Source organism: Numenius arquata, chromosome 6, assembly GCF_964106895.1.
Source record: "Numenius arquata chromosome 6, bNumArq3.hap1.1, whole genome shotgun sequence".
NCBI lineage: Eukaryota > Metazoa > Chordata > Aves > Charadriiformes > Scolopacidae > Numenius > Numenius arquata.
Genome location: NC_133581.1, coordinates 25,747,002 through 25,766,892, shown reverse-complemented (window position 1 = coordinate 25,766,892; position 19,891 = coordinate 25,747,002). Strand labels below are relative to the sequence as shown.

The following is a 19,891-nucleotide window of genomic DNA, read 5'->3' as shown; positions in this document are numbered from 1 at the left end:
ACTGCTTTCTGTCAGGATGTGGATGAGGCACACTGAAGTGATTAAATAGGTTACAACAGAATTCCCTTTGCAGGCTACATCAAAACTGTCTGTGTAGACTGTACCATGTCTCCATTGCAGCTAAGATTCCCAGCTTTCCTTTCTATTCAAAGCGTAGCAAAGGGGAAGAGGACTATTGTATGCATACATCTTGTCTTCATAATCCAGGATATGTACTGAAACTTATTGCCAAGAAGCATTTCCCAGGTCCCTCAGTTTAAGCGTAGCAGCCAAAACCACAATTGCGAGGGAAGACTAACTTCTTACAAGTTAGTCTTGTAAGTGCTTACAGGTTCAGCACACAAGTAAAGACAATCGTTGTTGCAGAAGAGAGATTGAAGGAGATAGCATCTGATTTGTCACTTCAGTTCATTAGTCTCGGGCTTCTAGTGATACAAAACTACTTCAAAATGATATAAGGACTGAAAGGTTATAGGAATGTGATTTTGGTTTTTTTTAATCCTTATCAGATTAATGGTTCTCACGAGAAACTTTCAAGCTTGTTAATTTCCCAGCAAAAAGAATAGATACTACAAGAAAAAAAAAATCAAAGGTTATTAGAGAAACACTTGTAGTTGTGCTATTCTTGGCTATGCAGTCTTGTTCCTTGTGCTAGTGCTTTTCAACTCTCGGCTCTCCAAGTGAACAGAAAACTCACCCAGTTAAAGAGTGGAGGCTTTTCTGTCTGTTTAGTGACCTGAATCAGCTCACTGACACACAAGAGGAGTACCAGAGCCAGCACAAGGGAAAGAAGGACTGCACAGTGAGGACTAGGAGAGAAAGTACATGGCTTTTTTCAAGGCGGGAAGTGCCAGTTAAGCTTAATTTTCTCATGAAATTTCACCCAAATTTCTGTGAATTCAGGAAAAAATGATAGAAGTTTTTTCTTTTATTGCTTTTAATGAAGATCTCACTCTTCTCACTCATTTGAGAAGAGCTGCAATCTTGCTATGGACAAAGGAAGAAGAAAAAAAAAAGAAACTATCGTATTTTACACAGATCAGAGATTATGAAAGTAGATTAGTTTCTAGAATAGGTTCTGGATTATGAAACTAGATTAGTTACGTTTTGACTTCTCATTACAATATTCATTGCCCCTTCCAGTAGATGAACTGGGTGGCATCAAATGAATCTACTAGCTAGAAAGTTTATGTTAAACAAAAGAAAGTTGTTCTTCAGACAGTATGCAATTAAGTGGTGGAATACTTCACCACAGAGTGTTGTGGATGTGAAAAATAAATCGTGGTCTTGGTGGGAAACTCGGCAGCTTGATGGAAGAGAAAGCCATTTGGAAGTCCTTGAGCTACAAGTGGTAGGAGGCTGAGCAAGTGCATGGGTGAAGCATCACATTTGCTTGTTCAGTTCTTATTACCTTTTCCTAAATATCTACCTTTGGCTACTGTTGAGCGTAAGGTTAGCTATCCACTTGACCTGACCTTAATGGCACCAGATGGAGCGAGTACAAAGACAGTGAGCTTTGTGTTCTAGTGAAAGAGATGACAAGACTCAATGATTTGAAAATGATAGGATTTTTACCTGGATTTTTTTCCCCTCCTCTAAGTGCATAGCTGGCAATACTCAGTGGTGGGTTTTAATTTACTTATCTCCTGTGTTGGTTGTTTATTTGTGATCTGATATTAAACTTAGCTTCACAGAAACACATAGAATCTCTCCTCTAGATTTGAAAGCTAATTTTTTTCCCAAATAAGACTTACAATATATATTATTTTGAAACATATAATTATATACAAAAAGTCTTAAAGTAAGAACTATACTTATTCATGACTCATCAGTCTAAAAATTTTTAGACTAATTTTTAAAGTTGGTGCAGGTAGAATTGTAACCACATTGTTAGAATACCCTGTCAGTATACAAAAAAATTCTGTCATGAGATTAGTCTAGGCAAGCTTAATATTATACAGGATTGAAGCTGTCAGTAATAAACCTCCTAGGAAGATCTTTCTGTGTTGTACCCCAAGTGTTATAAAAAGGTTAAATTCTTCCCCCTTCCTTCAACATTCTCTAAGGCAAGAATAAATTCATTACTTTTAGCTTAGCTCCTTTTGCAAATTAAATGCTCATCTTCATTATTTGACACATTATCTGGTTAATTTAACCAAATAATAGTATATTCAGGGTATTAATATATTTATTTTAATTGTTGCGTTCTGAAGATGTAGTACTGCCACAGGTTACTTGATAAGACTGGAAAATATTGTTTGAAATATAAGTGCACAATTTTTTTAAACTTAATTCTTGGTAAAGAGCGTCATGATTTTCAGTTGAACCTAATTCTATAGTATATTCTTTTGACAGTGTTTTATTTATATGAGAATTAGGGAGTTGAGGCATGTGATAGTCTCATGCAAGATCCTACCTACCAGAGGAACTTGAAACTTCCTGGGTTTTGTTCATATAGCAAGAATGGTTTGGATTCTAACTAGTACTTTAATTTCAAAAGGTCTTACTGTACTGGGTTTATAAGAAGTGGTAAAACAAGCATTCTGACTCTGTGTGAAAGGAAATTTGAAGGCTTTCAAAACAGCTTGTTCAGTATGAATGTGAGACCACTTGTTTGTTGTTTCATCTTAAACTGGTCCAGAAGATTAGCTTTCTAGAAGAATCTCCCCTTTCAAAACAAACAAATAGTGTAGCTGTTGATTAAGCACCTCCTTCCTCCCTTCCCCTCTCCAATGTACTTCAGCCTGTTGTGTATCTGTTTTGCCAGCCTCAGGAAGAGTTTCCATGAGGATGGTCTTTTGGTTTTTAAATAAAAGCCTTGTTTCTATAACACGTTCTGCATGGCACTCAAATAGGTCTGTCTTGGGTACCCTATAAGAACCTATTCTTTCATATCTTTAAGATGCTCTAGTTTTGACAAGGTCATTGATGGCTAAATGTTTTAAAGATTATCAGTAGGAGGGTTTGTGTTGGTAGCTGAGGTCAATCATTAAAAGTTAAAGTTGTCTGGTTAAAAGCAGGCCTATACTTGTACATTCTAAGCCTTGAAGCAGTTTCAGCTACTTTAATTAGCTACTGTTATTTTTGCTAGACATGCAATTTAACCTGACTGCTAAGAGCTCTCTTCACTTGTCAATATAATTGAATTTATCATTTTTTTAAAGTTGGAAAAGATAATCTCCGGAGAGGTACAAAACAGTGATTTGCTAAATATAATTCTACAAAATACAAGTTACCAGAATTCACCTTCCTGAAGTATGGCCAAATGCCAAATATTGTAACTTACATGTTTGACAACTCCGTTTTGGCATGTGCTAATTAAATGCAAGTGACACAGAGTATATCCCCTCAAGCTTAGTAAATGTGGACATTAGTAAAGTATCTTTTAAATGGAATTTCAGATTATTAAAATAATCGCATCTCATAACCTGAAGCAATTCAGAGAGATGTTTCATAGCTACAGAAAGACACACCTTAGGTCACAGTACCATACAGTTGAACTATCTGGTGAAGAAATGATCAATACTGATAGACTGTGACAGGCTTTTGGCAGCTTTAGGGCAACCTGTCTAGACTTTGTACAGAGGGGGGAAAAAAAAGATATCTGTACATTACATTGTTGCAGTCTTATTTTTACCTCTTATAACTTTCATCATTTCAAGCAATTATAATACAAGTTATCTCTGGAGTTTTTGTAAGACCTTCATCCTGTTTAATATGCTGATGTTTAAAAAGCAGCCGTTATAAGTATGATCTACACATATTCGTTACCTTACAGTGGATTTTGTTCCTGACTTTTTGTTCCTCTTTAAGTGATAGTGCTTACTCTCCATCCCTCCCTTGGAAAATGAATACATCTGTTCAGAAGGAGCTGTTATGGATAGAGATATTTTTAAGGCCACACGTTAACATATTAATTTCCATAATTAGATGAGATTTTTGTCCTTGATTTTTATATAAATTATATGTTTACAATGCCTCACTCATATCTGCTCTCTTGTGTGCTCTAGCTAAACTCGGATGCCTTAAAATTTTGTATCTAATTCTATGACCCACGGATTTCCCTGAGTAGTAGCTACAGACAGTCCATACACAAAGGTGTTGAGAATGTCTCTTATGTGTTCAGTAGCCTGTATAGTCTAGGGATGAAAAGAGGCATAAATAGGAATTGGTCTTTATCCTTAGTTTTCAACATGGTTATATGTTGGAATTTATTGTACTGATACTGACAGTACTGCTTTTTCTTCATGACTATTTTAGCCATGAAATCATGCTGTTGTGCAAAGAGACCAATGGATAACGATCACAATAAACTATTTTATTTATGTCCTTATCTGTAGGATCAGAAGAGGTTTTGTCCTGGAGACAATATGCATAACTTCTAGGTAAATAATCTCTTTTCCTTGTGTAGTTTTACGCTTCACTAGTTACTCACCTGCTACTTAGCTGTAGAACACTCTTTGTTCAAAAAGAATTGGAGAAAACTGGGGACTGTTGTGTGACTTGCAGTGACTGGACCCAGAAAAAGAGTGCAGCTGCGGGAGTCTTATTTGTTTATGTGCCTTATTAGCTAGAAGTAAAGTTCACAATGAAGGCTGCTGACGGACAGCTCTTTACTATAGAGGCTAAGAATAAAGATATGGGCCAAGCTTGTCTTAAGTATCTTGGCTGATTAAAATGCACTTAAGTATTAGTTCCTACACATATAGAATGGAGGTAGTTCTTTTGGATGTGGATGTAATTTGGAAAAATAAAAATAACAGTTGAGAATTTATCCTAGCCATCAACGTAGTAAGTCCAAGCATTATCAGAAAACAAATATACTTCAAAGTATTTCATTTAATTTATCTATGAAAGTAATTGGTGAGCTACTGAAGTACCTGTGCTAAATTATTTGTTTGTTTATTTACAAGAAGAAAGCTGTACTCCTATAGCTTTGAATAGTAATGTAACTATTGAAGCCAGGGTACAATGGATGCTATCAGAAAAGCCCCATATGGGTGCACTTTAGATCTTTTGAATACCACAAAAGTTTAGTGACCTAGAAATGAATCAATAAAAAGCCATCCTCTATGTGACAAATTGAAGAACTGAGGGATTCTTACAGATGCATTGACTTTAACAATTCAAGATGCACTGTTTGTAAAGGCTTTCTGAGACACATTTAATCCTTAGAGTACTGTAGCAGACTGAGGTGTTTTATATTTAGATCCCTCTCCTATAGTTCATTTCCTATTTTAACTGTAAGTTTACTGTTATGAAAATCAATGTAAGAAGACTAAAGGAAAGGCTAGTGCTAGAATGATGTGTCCTTACACTGAATGTAAATATTTTTAATTTGTTAAATTGAAAATTCCTTCTTGCTTTGCAAAATATGTTTGGGGAGGGTATGGCAGTGTAAGAACCTGTTTAGTCCCGTTATATTACAAATAAGTCTTATCACTTAACAAAATGAATCACAATCTTGGATAGGTCAGTCAAAGGGTTTATATCCCTGTTCCCCATTGCTTCACTTCTATAGTTTGTTTTAATATTTCAGCATTTCAAATGAAATTTGAGTAAAAATTCTTCGTATCTACTACAGCCTTATTTCCTCTTACTTTAGCTAAATAATCGTCATCACACAGTATGATTTCTTGTATTTATCCATGCTTTATGGAGTTTCCATGTTATGTTCGGCACAGAATTGAGCATGTTGTTTACTGTCTAATGAATAATTAATATCAAAAATGATGATCCAGAAAGTCTGTCTGTATAGTTGCATGCACATACACAAACAATAAAATACTTGGACTAAATTGGCTTATACTCCACTAAATATCAGTTAAGGCCTGTCCATATGCAATACAACTCAGTGTTTCTGTGCCTCAAATGGTGAAGAAGGTGAACTTTAACCTGTAGATAAAAAATAAGAAATCAAGATTTTTGATTGACCAAGGATGACGTAAATGTTCCAGCTGAGGATCCTTCCAGAGCACCCAACTACTGTTCCTTTTCTTCTTTTTTTCAAAGTGAGGGAGGTCTGACAAAATTGTCTCCCTCATTGGTTCTTTTTGACTCTTAAGCTCCAAAACATACTATTCTGGTACATAACAAAGTTATATTCTTTTTGTTTTCCTTCTTTATTATGTTTTACAAGTTAGATATGAATGACAACTTGCTTATTTTCAGCCTTTGTTATTGGTTTTGTGGTTTTTCTTTTAATATTTTCATATGTGATTCATAAGAGGGAGGAAATTGTTTCCAAGTCACACAAAGAATGGATTAAGGGTCTTGTTGGCTCTGTATAAAGAAAACCTCTCTATTTTTTTGCCACAACATTGCTGTGTATTGTCTTCCAGCAGCCAGATTAACAGATGAAAAAGTGAAATCTTGCACTGCTGCATTTATTTTTCTCCCAAACAAAATATTTCAGTTATCTTTCTAAAGAAACGTCAGAAATATGTTGCTCCAAAGGGTATGATCTAAAATTTAACCGGACAATTAATTGGGTACTTGTATTGTTAAGAATTCTTTTTGCTAGCCTTAACATGGCTATTCTTTATACTTCCTAAAAATAAAGAAAATCAGAGATGGTTCAAATTTCAATTGTTATTACTCATTCACTTCCCCCATAGTTTTGAGTTATGATAAGTTTTAATGCTATAAAGCTCATTAGGACTTTTTAATTCTGGTAATTTCTGATACTTATAACAAAGAAGCTGAAGGAAATATTAGCCTTTCTGAAGTCAGTGGGAGTTTCTGTTTTTGTTTCAGTAGGCTAATATTCACAATATCTGTTAACAAGTATTGTCACTTCTTAAACTGTAAGTTCATGTGTCTTTTGAATATGTTCATAACTTTGCTCTGGATAGCTTTCAAAAAAATGGCATTGCAAATTGTCTGTTTTTTCAATATGTCTATTTTTTTGTCTATTTTTGTAGTCATCACAGTTTTTAAATAAATGCAGATGCAATATGATACCTTTATATAGCTTTAGTATGCCAAATATAATTACATCTTTAAAAGCATCCTGGGAGTGCACGTTCTCATTGGACCTCTTCCCTTTCACAGTCTGTCCTCTGTACTTCAGTGGGTATGGTAACCTCCCAACTCTCCTCTGTTGTCAGGTCCTGCAAGAAAAAAGCACGACACAGAGGTTTTGTCTTATCCTCAAAAGACACTGTCCCCACCAGTAAGATGCAGGGAGCTTTCTCTGCTTTTGAATTTTAAGTTTCTTGGGCACATTTTGAAGCCTAGTGGAAGTCGTCAGCTGAACTGTTTCTATTTCAAGCAAAACTCTATAAACCAAATGAAAAGATATACCAGTATACAGAGGACATTTAGGAAAGTCATGTCATTTAGATTGTAATGTGTGTTCCATACCCTTTTCAGCCTGAATTCGTAGAGTTTTCCCTGCTCAGCATCAACGAGATAAAAAAAGGTATAATGGGCTATTTCTTCTAGCTGGTGAAGGACGCTTTTCAAAAGACAGCACTATTGCTGTATCCCATCAATATCTTAGAATCAAATACATGATTGAGAACTATTTCTCTGGCTTGAAAAATTAGGAATACAATGTTTGCAAGCATTACTTTTAATGCTTTGGAATCATATTTTACTTATTATTTCTGTTGTACATTATATACTCTAGGAGGTAGACCACAAGAGGGCTTTTATAGTGTTGTGAAAATAGAGGTGGGTGATTTATCTAACAAATAAGAAAAAAATCAAACCATTCTTGTTTTCACAGAGGAAGATAAATACGGTCTTTACTCCAATTTGTTGTTCAAGTATTTTCTGGCAGAGGGAGTTGTCTGTGGACATGACTTGTTTGTTGCTTCTGCTAAAGAGCATCCTGACAACATCTTAAAGGTAACGAAGACTCATAGCTTTTGACAAGTAAAGCTGTAATCTCTTAATGAATTTAAATACATTTTAAAGTGTATATATTGTGTAGTAAGAAATTAATTACCTTGGTGATTCATAAGAATGTGTTGAGAAGTCCAGTAGTATTTGCACTAGCCAGATTTGGGTATTAAATTTAGCTCACTAACCTCCATCTACGGACAATGGAGTAAGGTCCTCCCAAGGCCTAATCAGGCTAGGAGCCTACTTATCCTTTATTTTGTTTATGGACAAAACCAAGACAGGCTACCTGGCTTAGTTGAATGGTTTGAATAAACCCAACTGTTTACAGTTTCCATCTGCCCATCGGAAAGAGTAGTTAAGCTGCTTCCAATGTATTAAGGTGTACAATGAAACTGTAAAATTTGTGTAGATATTTGTTGTGGTCTCCTATGGAAGAGAGTATCATTTAACATTTTTACAACTTCCTTTACATGTATTTTTCATTCTGACTGTCTTTGTTCTACCAGGAAACATGGTCAGCTTTGGATCAGGTCATATAGAAAAGTTACTTTCAGACTTCAGTGAGCTCCTAATCAAACACTGATAGTTTCCATTATAAGGAAATTATATAAGGTAAAAAGCCTGATCAACACTGCAAAAAATGCTGAAGTGTGAGGATAATCTCACAAAATTTCATTAAATATTTTATGTCTTCCTAAGGCTTCTTTTTTCTAATATCAGAAGTAACATACAATTTACTGATTACTTCTGCATCAAGTGAAGTCTGGCTATTTCCTTAAGAGTCTTCAGAGACTATTTCTGGACAAAATGGTTACTTTTCTTTTTTTTTTTTTTTCTTACCTAGTGATGGTAGATTCTGTGCCTTATCTGTTCAATATTATCTTCAGAATTCGGGAAAAAGGATGTTCTTAATGAAATTATATGATTGTGGTTGTGAAAAATCTAATAATTTTTTTTATGATCTTGAACTTAAAGATGGTTCATTTAGAGGTGAAATATTTATTATTTGTTCTTATGTTTAAAATATAGCCTAAACAAATGGGTTATAATTTCATTGTGAAGTATGAATTACATAAGAACGTGCTATATTTTTTAATAATATTTGTTTTTAAATAACTGATAATCAAATCATTGACTCTCTAACTGTACAATACATGATTGTTGTGGTTCTCATCAAAATTAAATTATTCAAGTTATATTGTATTGCATTAACATTTCTTAAAATGGAGTAGCTAACATACATTTTATTCTTCTTTCATTCACCTTTGAAGCAATTGTTCATAGCATGTCCTATTTTTCCTAGCTCCTGTTCTTTTATCCTTTTGCAAGTTAATCAACAGACGTTACATAAATCTATTCTTGTAACAGTTTGAGTTTCTGTTCAGGTAGTTCGATATGACTTATTGAGCTATGTTGTCTGATTTGGTATATTTTTTCCCCTCTTACTTTTCAGGGGTAGACACCAGGTAATAATACTGCATTCCTCAGTTGTAACTCCATAGTGGTGTTACTAATAAGAGATTGTAAAGGGATGGACAATATTACTACAGGAAAGTTGAGGAAAACATAATTTTGGCTTTTCTTCCTCCATTTGCTTGTTTATGTATCCAACAGTACTCTTGTCTATGGTTTTCTACTCTCACCTTGACTATTCAATGCTTCCTTTGCTTAACGGACAAGGCATAGTAGAGTTGATTTCTCTGATTTGCATTGCTGTCTTGAAATTGCTTCAGTGGAGTAACCCTGTAATATGGTAGGCATCAATCTAGAAAATTACGTACTTTCACACTTCACAGCCTTAGGCACTTCTTGAAATGCTAATATATGTTACCTAAAAAACTTTATTACCTCACCTGGAAACGTCAATCTAAGACTGGCATTGGCCATGGTTAGGTCTCAAAATCATACAAGTAGAGGACTTTTCCCTATGACTGCCTCACTTGGCTTTTAAAAGAGACGACCTTCACGTTCTTCAAGAAGTCCTCTCCTGTCACAAAAATGAGCTGTGTCGGATTTGGATGTCTCCACCAAGTCTGGATTTTAATATAACATGCCTGACTGTTGGATAACATTGCATTTTATTTAATGAGATTAGTAATTAATTAATTTATTTTCAGTATCTGATCGGACTGTATTCTTTACTGGAAAAGCAGCATAGATATGGTACAGATCAACCTGAATTACACATTTTATGCTTGGTTTTTATTTTATAAAATTCAGGTATGAATTCAATATATTCTATAGCTAGTATTCTAATTAACTGATGTTCTACATAAAGGCAGTTCCTTATGTCCATATTGTGTGGTCAGTCTATTTATACATTCAGTTCTCTGCTGAGATGCCATAATTGCCCTATTCTAATTTTATGATGTTTCTTGAACCTATAACCAAGACAAATATTGCTAGTAGTAGGAAGGGGAAAAGACATTCTTATAGACCATAATTATCTTGAAATTGTGTATAACTAAAAGACAAGCAGAGGATAAAAAGCCCTGATCAGCTGCCTAAGATATATTATATTACCACCCACCAATTTATCCATCATCCTTTGAAAACATATTCATGCCTTTTGTAGTCAAAGCTCCTCCAGGAAATTGGCATTAAGACGTAATGCTGAAAAATTACACACCTCTGGTAAAACCTACAGAACTATATACATGCTGTTTTTTAGAAAGTATTTTAAACATTTGAGAACATTTCTGTTCAATCTATATTCTTTAACAAAAGGTGACTTTTTACTATTAGGGCATAAATACTGGGAATAGTATATAATATGAGAAATAGTATGGTATACTTCTGAGTTCGACCATAAAGTAAAACTGATTGCATTGGTAAATGGAAAACTAATTCAATAATAAAAAAACTGAAGGAAACGTTATACCTTAACATTCTGTTTTCAGTACCATACCTTATTAAGTTTTGACTACAAATTAAAGGGCTCAATCTTAAAAACAAAGAGAAAATAATAAACTAGATGGGTTTTTTTTCCCTTGTATCTATTTCCTTAACTTTACTGTATTTAGTGGCTGTTTTTTTTTTAATTCAGCACTCTAAAGTTAATGCCAGCTTGTTATGGAAGCCATAAAAATACAGTAACTATTAAGCATCTTAGTTCTTTATTCCCATTCTCCTTGTTAGTGTGAAAGTATGGTTCCAGTCCTAACCAAAAAAAAAAAAAAAGAATCTATTAACTGCGGTGGCTGCATTTTTGTATTTTGCACTTTTCCTACTTCAGATTGGGCACTAAAATTCTAGAACTGCCTAAACAGCCTATATTGGTATTTCTTTGCCTTTTTTCCTGACTACTTATTTTATCTAGACCTTGGGGGGGAACTGATTCTCACAAGGTTAGTGAGAGAAGATTGGATTATACTTGCCAATTATGAGCTCATCTTAACAAAAAAGACTGCTCTCTGTTAAGTTGCTTCTACCATGGAACCTGTCCAAAATTTGTCTCAAGAGGAAGACTTACTGGTCATTATACGTGCTGGGAAACAGAAATCCAACAATTTCCCTGTGGGACCCTGCCCAGTGTTACCTCTATGACCATTCTATTGGGAACCTGAAAACCTGATGTGGAAGAGTGGGAGGTCCAGAACTGCTTTCTAGGTCTGCATCTGTTCATCTCCTGTGGAAAAGTTGAAGAATGCTTTGTGTGATTACTGCATTTTTATAGAATTTCTGTTTTCAAGCTGGAATTTTATTACAGGGTACTTCTGGACTCTGTTGAGATTGCCTTTTGGAGGTTCTCTTACAAGAAGAGAGGATAAAGAGCACATCCTTAAAAAAAATACCTCCCTTTACTATAATCTATGAGCCTGCTGCTTATGGTGGAGGTGCTTTTCCTACCTCTGCTGTAGAGGATAGCCTTCTTAGAAGGAAATGCATTCCCCAAAATTCTACCCCCAATCAGGTCCTTTGGGGCTTATCATACTTAGGCATGAAGTGATATTTATCTTGTACATCTGATGGCATTGTACTTCCAGGTTTGAAAATGACCAATGTGCAAACAGTTTGCTCTCTGGAGAACTACAGAGAAGATTCTCTTGAGTAGTAAAGCCCTTAGTGCGCCCGTGTATCAGATACGCAGCTTCACTGTGCTTGCTGGACGTGTCCTGAAGTCAAGTCAGTCAGGAGAAACCATGCCAGTGGTCTAGGGAACCACAGTGAAAGGGAAAATGCAGCATCACTTGGTGAGGAAACTGGAAGGTGCAGGTTGAGAAGTATAATGGTTTATTAAAAATCAATAGGGACAAGATCAAAAAACCTCCAGGAACAAGTTTTTTAAAAATTCCTCCCAAGCTGAGAAGATCTCTAAAATAAAAGTAAAAGTATATTTTAAATATGGCATTTTGCTTAAGCATGGCATTTGGAGAAGACTGAAAAGATTCCACCTCCAAGCAGCTGGTTATACTGAGCAGACTTGAAGAACAGAAGTGCACACTTACTCTTTTCCCAATGAAAAGATGAATGCAAAGAATGAAAGAATCTGCTAGATGTTCTTTTTTAAATGTTCTTTTGTTATTTCCAGGGGTATTTAAACAACAATAAACAACCCACTGAGCTTCAGTGTTGTATTACTATGTATGCAAACAATCTCTGGAAAGAAAGCACAGCTGTCCACATGGACTTTTTTATTGCAGCAAAGTACGTTCAGCCACGATGCTTACATTTTTCCCTCATAGATATGGCTCTAAAACATTGTTTTGTCAAAAGGAAGAATGCAAATGTGGAAGAAATTATGAAGGCTGGTGACCAGGGCTTTCTAAGCTTCCATTCTCAAAGAGTGCTATTCTAACTCCTTCCTGTCTCTTCGCTATCTGGTGGCATGAAGGAAGCTGTGTATGAATGTAAGAAGTATTTTTTCTGTCTTAATGTCTGTTAAAATCTGACATTTTTAGATTCTACATGAAGAAATTAAAAGCATAACAAGTTGAAAGGTAAAAATATATATGCAAGCAGGTCTATATTCCTATTACTCTTTTTTTCCCAATTGTATTTGCAAAATCCATGAGCTTGTAAAGTGATTCAGCTGCTGCATACTGTTAAATGTTATCACTTAATACACAGAAATCCAATTACAGCACTACTGAACTTTCCTACCGCCTTTTATCTCTCTTTCTGAAGTAAAGATAGCCTTGTGGCAAAAAGACTAAGGTTGAACCTAACCCTGGCAGCTGTCTCAGAGTTTGAAAGTTCCTTTGAAAAATCTAATTTCTTTATTACATAGCTCTTGCTTATCTGCTTACTTTTCTTGCTTGCATGTTGGGTAAATGGACTATCTATTTTACATTTTTTTCGTATTAAAATGAAAATATTTTTATTGTAATATAATTTTCTCCATTACAAAATTGTGTTATAAACTTGACAGAGAAGTTGTATGGGTGTGAAAGAGGATGCTGGAAAAAAATAATCACTTCTGTTTAAAAAGAATTAAATCCTTTTAAGCAGTACCCACGCTGGGAACTCTCTAAAGTGTAAAGCTTAGTCTTTGTCAAAAGTTCAGACCAATCTAATAAAAAGATTTTCCAGAGCCAGAGGAAATAAATGTTTGGATTAAATTTCAGGTGTTCTATCTACCAATCCTTGGAGGTTTATAACGATATTTTCTTTCATGATCTTAGTTATGAAATTGTTTGTTTTTATTACTTACCCTGTTAAATGTATCATAAAAGTAGTAGCTTAAAAAAAACAAATGTTCAGGCTTCAATGTTCACAAACAACTATTTTACAAATCTAGTTAGTAATTTTTGTAGAATTGATTTGCTCAATTAGTGAACTGTTGCTTACAGTGCATTTCTCTAAAGGTGTTCATGAATAATGTTGTTATTATTAAAGCTGTTTAGGCCAGTGCATTATACACTGCAGCAGAGTTTACAGAATTTTATTTAGGTTCTTCACATTTCTTTTTTTAGTATGTTGTTCTCTTTTTTTTATGTATTAATCTTTTACTTATTCATTACTATTTACTCATTCATTAAGTGATTCAGAAAAAGATGAAATTAAAAAACCCCAATCATCTAATCGTCTTGTATGCATTCCTGGGTTTCAATCTTGTGTGAGGAAGCTACAGCAAAGAGTAGTATCACTTGACTGTAGGGTATACTTCTGTGTATGTGAAGTAGAGAATATATTCTCACAGGTTAAAAAAAAATAAATTACCCCTTAGAGTACTTTCAATTAACCTTTTTTTATTTCATAAAACAGAGGAATATTACTTCCCTTTTTCTCTTCACACAATTCTTATTTATCCTGGGTTGACATCCATTTGGTCCTTTTGAATGTCAAAGAAAAATTTCCGTAGAACAGCCTTACCTGGAGATGAATATAAATTGTTGTACAAGGGCCACTGAAAGGAGAAAAATTCTGTATCCAGTCATTTGTGTTCTTTAACAATAGACCTTGTCTTCACAAGTGTTTACAATCAAAATAGAATCCTCCCCCCTTTTGGGAGTAGGGCCCTTTAAACTGACATTTATATAATACATTATTGAAAAGAAAATATTTACCCTTCCTGACTTACCATCTGGTGTCCTTTAAATACTAAAAATTAACATAATGAAAAAGAGCCTTAAATTCATGTGAGTTTAAACTATTTAGATATCACTGCAATTAGAGATCAACAGCGAATCGTACTCTCTCTAATATTTTTTTATTTCACATCTTTAGTCATACCTGTGACAATACTGCATTGCAAAATAGTTGCATAAAACCATTTGAACAACATATTTACTGATACATAAATAGATAATGTTTTAAATTCTTAAGTACTATTAATTATACAGTTATTGAAACCTGTAAGGATCAAAGGATTTTATATAAGAGGGATTTCACATACAGCTTGGATTATGCTGCTAAATAATAGCACAGTAGTACTTCTTTAGCATTGTAAAATAGCTTAGAGAGGAGTATGATGCCTATAGTTGGTGTAATGCATTGGTAATTAAGAGGGTGTGAGGTTAAGCTTCATTAACTGCTGTGGGATTGTATCTTGGATTTTATTATCCCCTAGAGAACATAAGAAGTGAGAGAGGTCAAACTGTTAGAATCTGATTTTGCTTCGTGCATCTGCCAAAACAAGGCAAGCAAAGTAATGTGGCAGCAAACACAGAAGGACCTGGACTGCTAGCAGATATGCGTTGTACATCTTTTTATTGCAAAGATAAAAGATTTATTAATGAAATAAATTATTTCATGCTTGCAATAAAACATGAAATAAGCTTGGTAACCTTCATAAGCTTGGTTTGTAGGAAGCAAAATTATTTTAATTGCCTTGTCATTTAGTATTGGCACGTTAGAAAACTGTTTTTTTCCTGAACTTACTTTTTTATTTTAAGACATAGCAACAAACTTCCTTCTCTCTTTTTCCCGTCCTCCTACATCTCACTCTAGACAGATGAATGCCCCAACGAAACCACACTTAATAACTTTAGCACTTGTCTGCCTTTTTGTGTATTCATGCTGCATAGCAAAGACTTGTATTTTAGTTGACCCCAAGAAATGATGCATATTTTCTTTTTTTTGGTTTTAACTAATGCACTGATACATGTTTTGGTTTTTTTATGTACCTTATGAGAGATTTGCCTTTTTTTAGCCTGGGAGAATGTAACAGTTCTCAGGAGTTGACATACTGATGCCACAAAATTGTCAGTCCCAAAGCCTTTGAAAGTTATATGATGTGGGAGCTGAGATATTTTTAAGCAGAAATAGGTTAAATAGAGATATTACGGGCTGATAGATCAACTTTCCTTTTCTTAGTCTTTTGTTTAAATAACACTTTTATTTCCAAATTCTGGATGAAATTATTGAAGTAACTTTTAAACATTTTAATAATCTTATATTCTTCTGAAATTCTGATTTTGATTCTAAGAATATAAATTTATTTAAGCCTAAATGGGCTCACAATCCCTAAATACTTTTAAGATTCTGTTAATTTCAGCAGAATTTAAGTGCTTTTTATATAAGATAGAGAAGTACAGTTCTCAAACATTTAATTATTTAATAGGACTGCTAGAAACAAATGTCTTTGTTTCTCAATTTGTAATGAATCTGGGAGAAAGGGAGTTGTGCTAAACCCCTGCTCTTCAATCTCCCCCACACAGATATTTTGAGGAGAAGCCCAGGCTTAGCGATCTTTAAATGTCACTCATAGAAACCATGCCCTCCGCCACTCCCCGTATGTCTTCTGCTGCAGAGTTTTCAGTTCATTTTTTGTACAGCTGTGCAGAAGAAACCTGCAAAACCAGAGGGCTGGTTTTGCTGCTGTCTGCTTCATCCTTTCCTTAACTCTCTTGTTTTTCCTTTTCTTTTTAAGAACAATTTGAGAACTGATGAATGCTTTGTAGTTCTTTGACAGTAATGAAACCTTTCATGACACTGAAGAGTTGTGAAGTATACATCCAACCAGCCAGCCTTTATCTTTGAGAATATACCTATGTTATGACAACTGGACGCTTTTTCTCACTTAGGTGCTCTGTAACACCCAGGCATGGTCAGGTACGGAAAGAGCTTTTTTCATGAAACAAAGAATAGCATTTCATTTGCAGTGTCAGAAGAGAGGAGAGCCTTTTATTCCAGTTCTAGTTATCATGAAGATAAAAAGAGGATGTGAAGATAAAAAGAAACATTTGGATCATTTCAATTTCACTATTTTCAGTATTGCCCAGGAAGCAGTTTTATGCAACTGTGTTGTGTGTCTGTAATTCTCCCAGTCCCAAGCCTACTAACCAGTTTTAAGCTCTCTCCCTTTCCAAATGTGGTTATACGAAGATCTAGTTGAAAGAATTTTGAAAATCATGGTTTGGGATATATGAATTAGTACATCCTAAGGAAAACCAATGTTAGCAGTCACCTCTGCATTCTGTTTAGTCTTTTAGCAGGTTAATGTACACATGCATGTTGGCTTCTAGTCATCAGAGACATACCTTCAAACAGCAATCACGTTTTGCCTCTCTTCCATCCAATTTAATGAAAATGGGAGGAAAACAAGGGTAAGCAGAAGCTGGGGTAATAGTGATAAAGTTAGGATGCAAATCTGGAGGGAAACAATCTTTATTAGTTCTGTTCATTAATCTTTATCTAAAATGTGTTCAAATTACAGATACAGGAATAGATTGATTTTTTTTTTCCTATTTGTGCTTAAGTACAACATCTTGGAATGTATTTTACCAAGGTAACATACCAGGTGGAGCTCGAGAAATTGGTCGTCAAAATTCCGGTCAGCTCCAAAGATAGACTACCTTGTCCAAATTGCAGCTGCATTATGTACGAAGCCTACTAAAGTTCACAACCACCACATACAAGAATATGATTCGGGATACCTTTGCTTTAGAGCAAAGTGTTTGTTGGAATAGGAAATGAGACCTGGTAGCCCCAGAAATGTCCTAAGCCTCAGTGCATCTTGTGAACGCGTTTCTTGCATAAGGATAAGAACATGGTGTATCTAAGAGACATATTCTTCAGCGAGGCATGGTAGGTAAATGCATTTTGGAAAAGCAACTGAGGAAATAAGAGTTGCTCTTGGCATGAGAGAGTTCTTTGAGTGCTCCTGGTTCCTTCTGTGGGGCAGCATGGGACAAGACAGCATAAACCAGACCTGAGCTGATGCATATGCTGACTGCCATAGTCATGGATTTTCTCATGTTGCTTTGTGTGACTGTAGTTATGTTTAAACAATCGTTTTATAATGTTAGAAGTTTTTTATTATGCCAGAGTAAAATCTATTTTGTCAGAAGTTAAAAATAAACTATATTGGCAAAAAAAGGCTATTTCAGATGGATACTTAGATTTTTAGCTCTGGCAGCCAAAATCTTTTATCAGCTTCAGGTGAAACCATTTTTCCTTGATCTCTTAATCTGCTTCACTCTTAGCAACAGTTAAGGCATACCACAGTGCCTAATTGGGTTGCACTGATAGTGTGTCTGTCTCTGATTGTTTTGGACTGAGCTTCTCGGGTGTCAACAGCTCGTGTTTATAACGTTTCCCTTCCACATAGTGCCATGTAAGAAGGTTTTGTTCTGTTTTTGACTGCAAGGCAGGAACTTTTTTCAGTGTTACGTGAGAGTACTGAAGTGTCTTGTACTTTATCAGTAATATTTGGAGAACATCTCACCCCTTATTGTCTTGACCTCTGTTTTATTTTAGTGTAAAATACAGTCTCTGTGTAAAACATACATTATGTGTGATTATATAAAAGCAAGTGTACATAGCTAAATGTCCCTGTCTCAAGGACGTGATTGGCTTTGTCAATTATTATATAGTAACAATGAGCCAGTTGTATAAGTGACAGGGATTTGCAGTGATTTTAGAGGAGAAAGATATCAGTGCTGTTTTTCTTTACTTACAGTAAAGGTGAATGGTAAAATATGCCATTTCCTGGATTTTGGTTTAACAGATGATGTGATAGCTGCCCAGTGGTACTACAGGAGGATGAGGTGGCAACTGGTTATAGCGGTGGTAGGATCTGAAACAGGGGCAAGATAAGGGAGTTTGATTAAATACTTAGGCAGGATTTCGTGATCTCTTCCAAACTGTGGCTGGCAGTTATTTTCAGAAAAAACACTATAAAATGTTGCAGGTAGTACCTGGGAGCCAGTTGATCTTGGTGAGTGAAAGGAAGAGATATCTGGAAATACTGTTTTAGCCTGCAGAATTATTCCTTTACAGAGCTCACTTTTTAAATTAAGGTTAATTTTATTTATTTTTTTTAATTACTATAATTGAGCAATATTTTGAGATGATCCCGTCAGAAGCTCTTCATTGAAACAGAAAGACCTTTGTGCCTTAGCCGTCTTAAATCTATGAATAACTGTATTAGGAAATAATATCTGCATAATAGTTTTAACTGGTCAGTAATTTGTTTTCAAAATAGCACCTTAATTGGAAAATAAGATTTAATTAAATCTTTATTGTGGATATCCGAGTTATAAAATTAGAAATTCAAAATAATGTCTTCTTTTTTAAAAATAATCCTTTATATAATGCTCTTAGAAGTAAATGCAAATAATTTGTATCTGTATATATGTGAAATTGTGAAATGCATTGGCTTGCTTGTCAGCTCATGTTTGGATTTATGCTTTCTTAGAACCTTTCATTACAGTGTTCTGTTTTTATTTTCTCCTATTTGTCAGAAATCTTTCTCTTTGCTTTTGTCTTTCTGGGTAGATATAAGAGAACTTTGTCAAAAGTAAATTTCAGTTTTTTTTACTGAAACGTCTGTTATAAATATGTAAATTTAGTGAAAGCTGTAAGGCCTAACCTAAAATTATAATCTTTGTGTAGCTTTCTTACCCATAAAGCTTAATTTTCACAACCATAGTAAAATGGCTTTATTGTATACAAGTGTATCTTTTAAACAAGCTGTTAAGAAATTTGAATATTTAACTCTCTACATAACCATTCTCATGAAGAGCCTTTACCAGGCTTTTGCAGTTCATTTGCAAAAAATAAAGTAAAAAAAAATTATTCACTCAGAGGTGTGGCTTGCATCTTCTCCATAGCTACTGAAACAGATAAATACAGTTTTTCCATTTCTGTAACTTCATTGGAGTAACTACTTAAAAGGTAATGGAAGCTACGAAAACTTTTTATCTCAGAGGGTGTACTTAACCAATGAAAGAGAGACAGAAACAACTGTCCTGAGATTAGAACCTTTTGTTCTCAATTTTGTCAATCATTTTACATATTATGTTAATTTACACCAAAGAAACAAAAATAACACATGTTGTTATTTGGGTCAGAAAACTTGGTTGCACTTCATTCCTCTAGTAGATGTAGAAGCCCATTGCATAAATTCTGGATGCTGTGCTTGATATCCACCCAGTACTGTTTACTTCTTCAGCAATGCAACAAAAATAGCAGAAAGTTTGTAATAAAACATTGTTCCTAATCTAGGTCTAAGTCAAAGCTGCAGTTCTGTCTTCATAGAACAATTAAATCCACCTGTGTGCAATGTTGGTTTTTTGTTTTTTTTAAACCAGAATGTTTACATTAGAGACTTATAAAAATCCCAGGATTAAATATTTGCCCCTTCCTTTTGCTC

The 19,891-nt window shown here is 34.6% G+C and overlaps 1 protein-coding gene across 1 annotated transcript in view; it reads left to right on the top strand.

Moving 5' to 3' along the window:
- ELP4 (elongator acetyltransferase complex subunit 4) overlaps nucleotides 1-19,891 on the top strand; it is a 145,729-nt gene that overhangs the window by 6,591 nt on the left and 119,247 nt on the right. Inside the window, exon 3 of the mRNA XM_074149418.1 lies at nucleotides 7,733-7,854. Within this exon, the coding sequence (XP_074005519.1) occupies nucleotides 7,733-7,854 (122 nt within the window). The remainder of the gene's footprint in view (nucleotides 1-7,732; nucleotides 7,855-19,891) is intronic.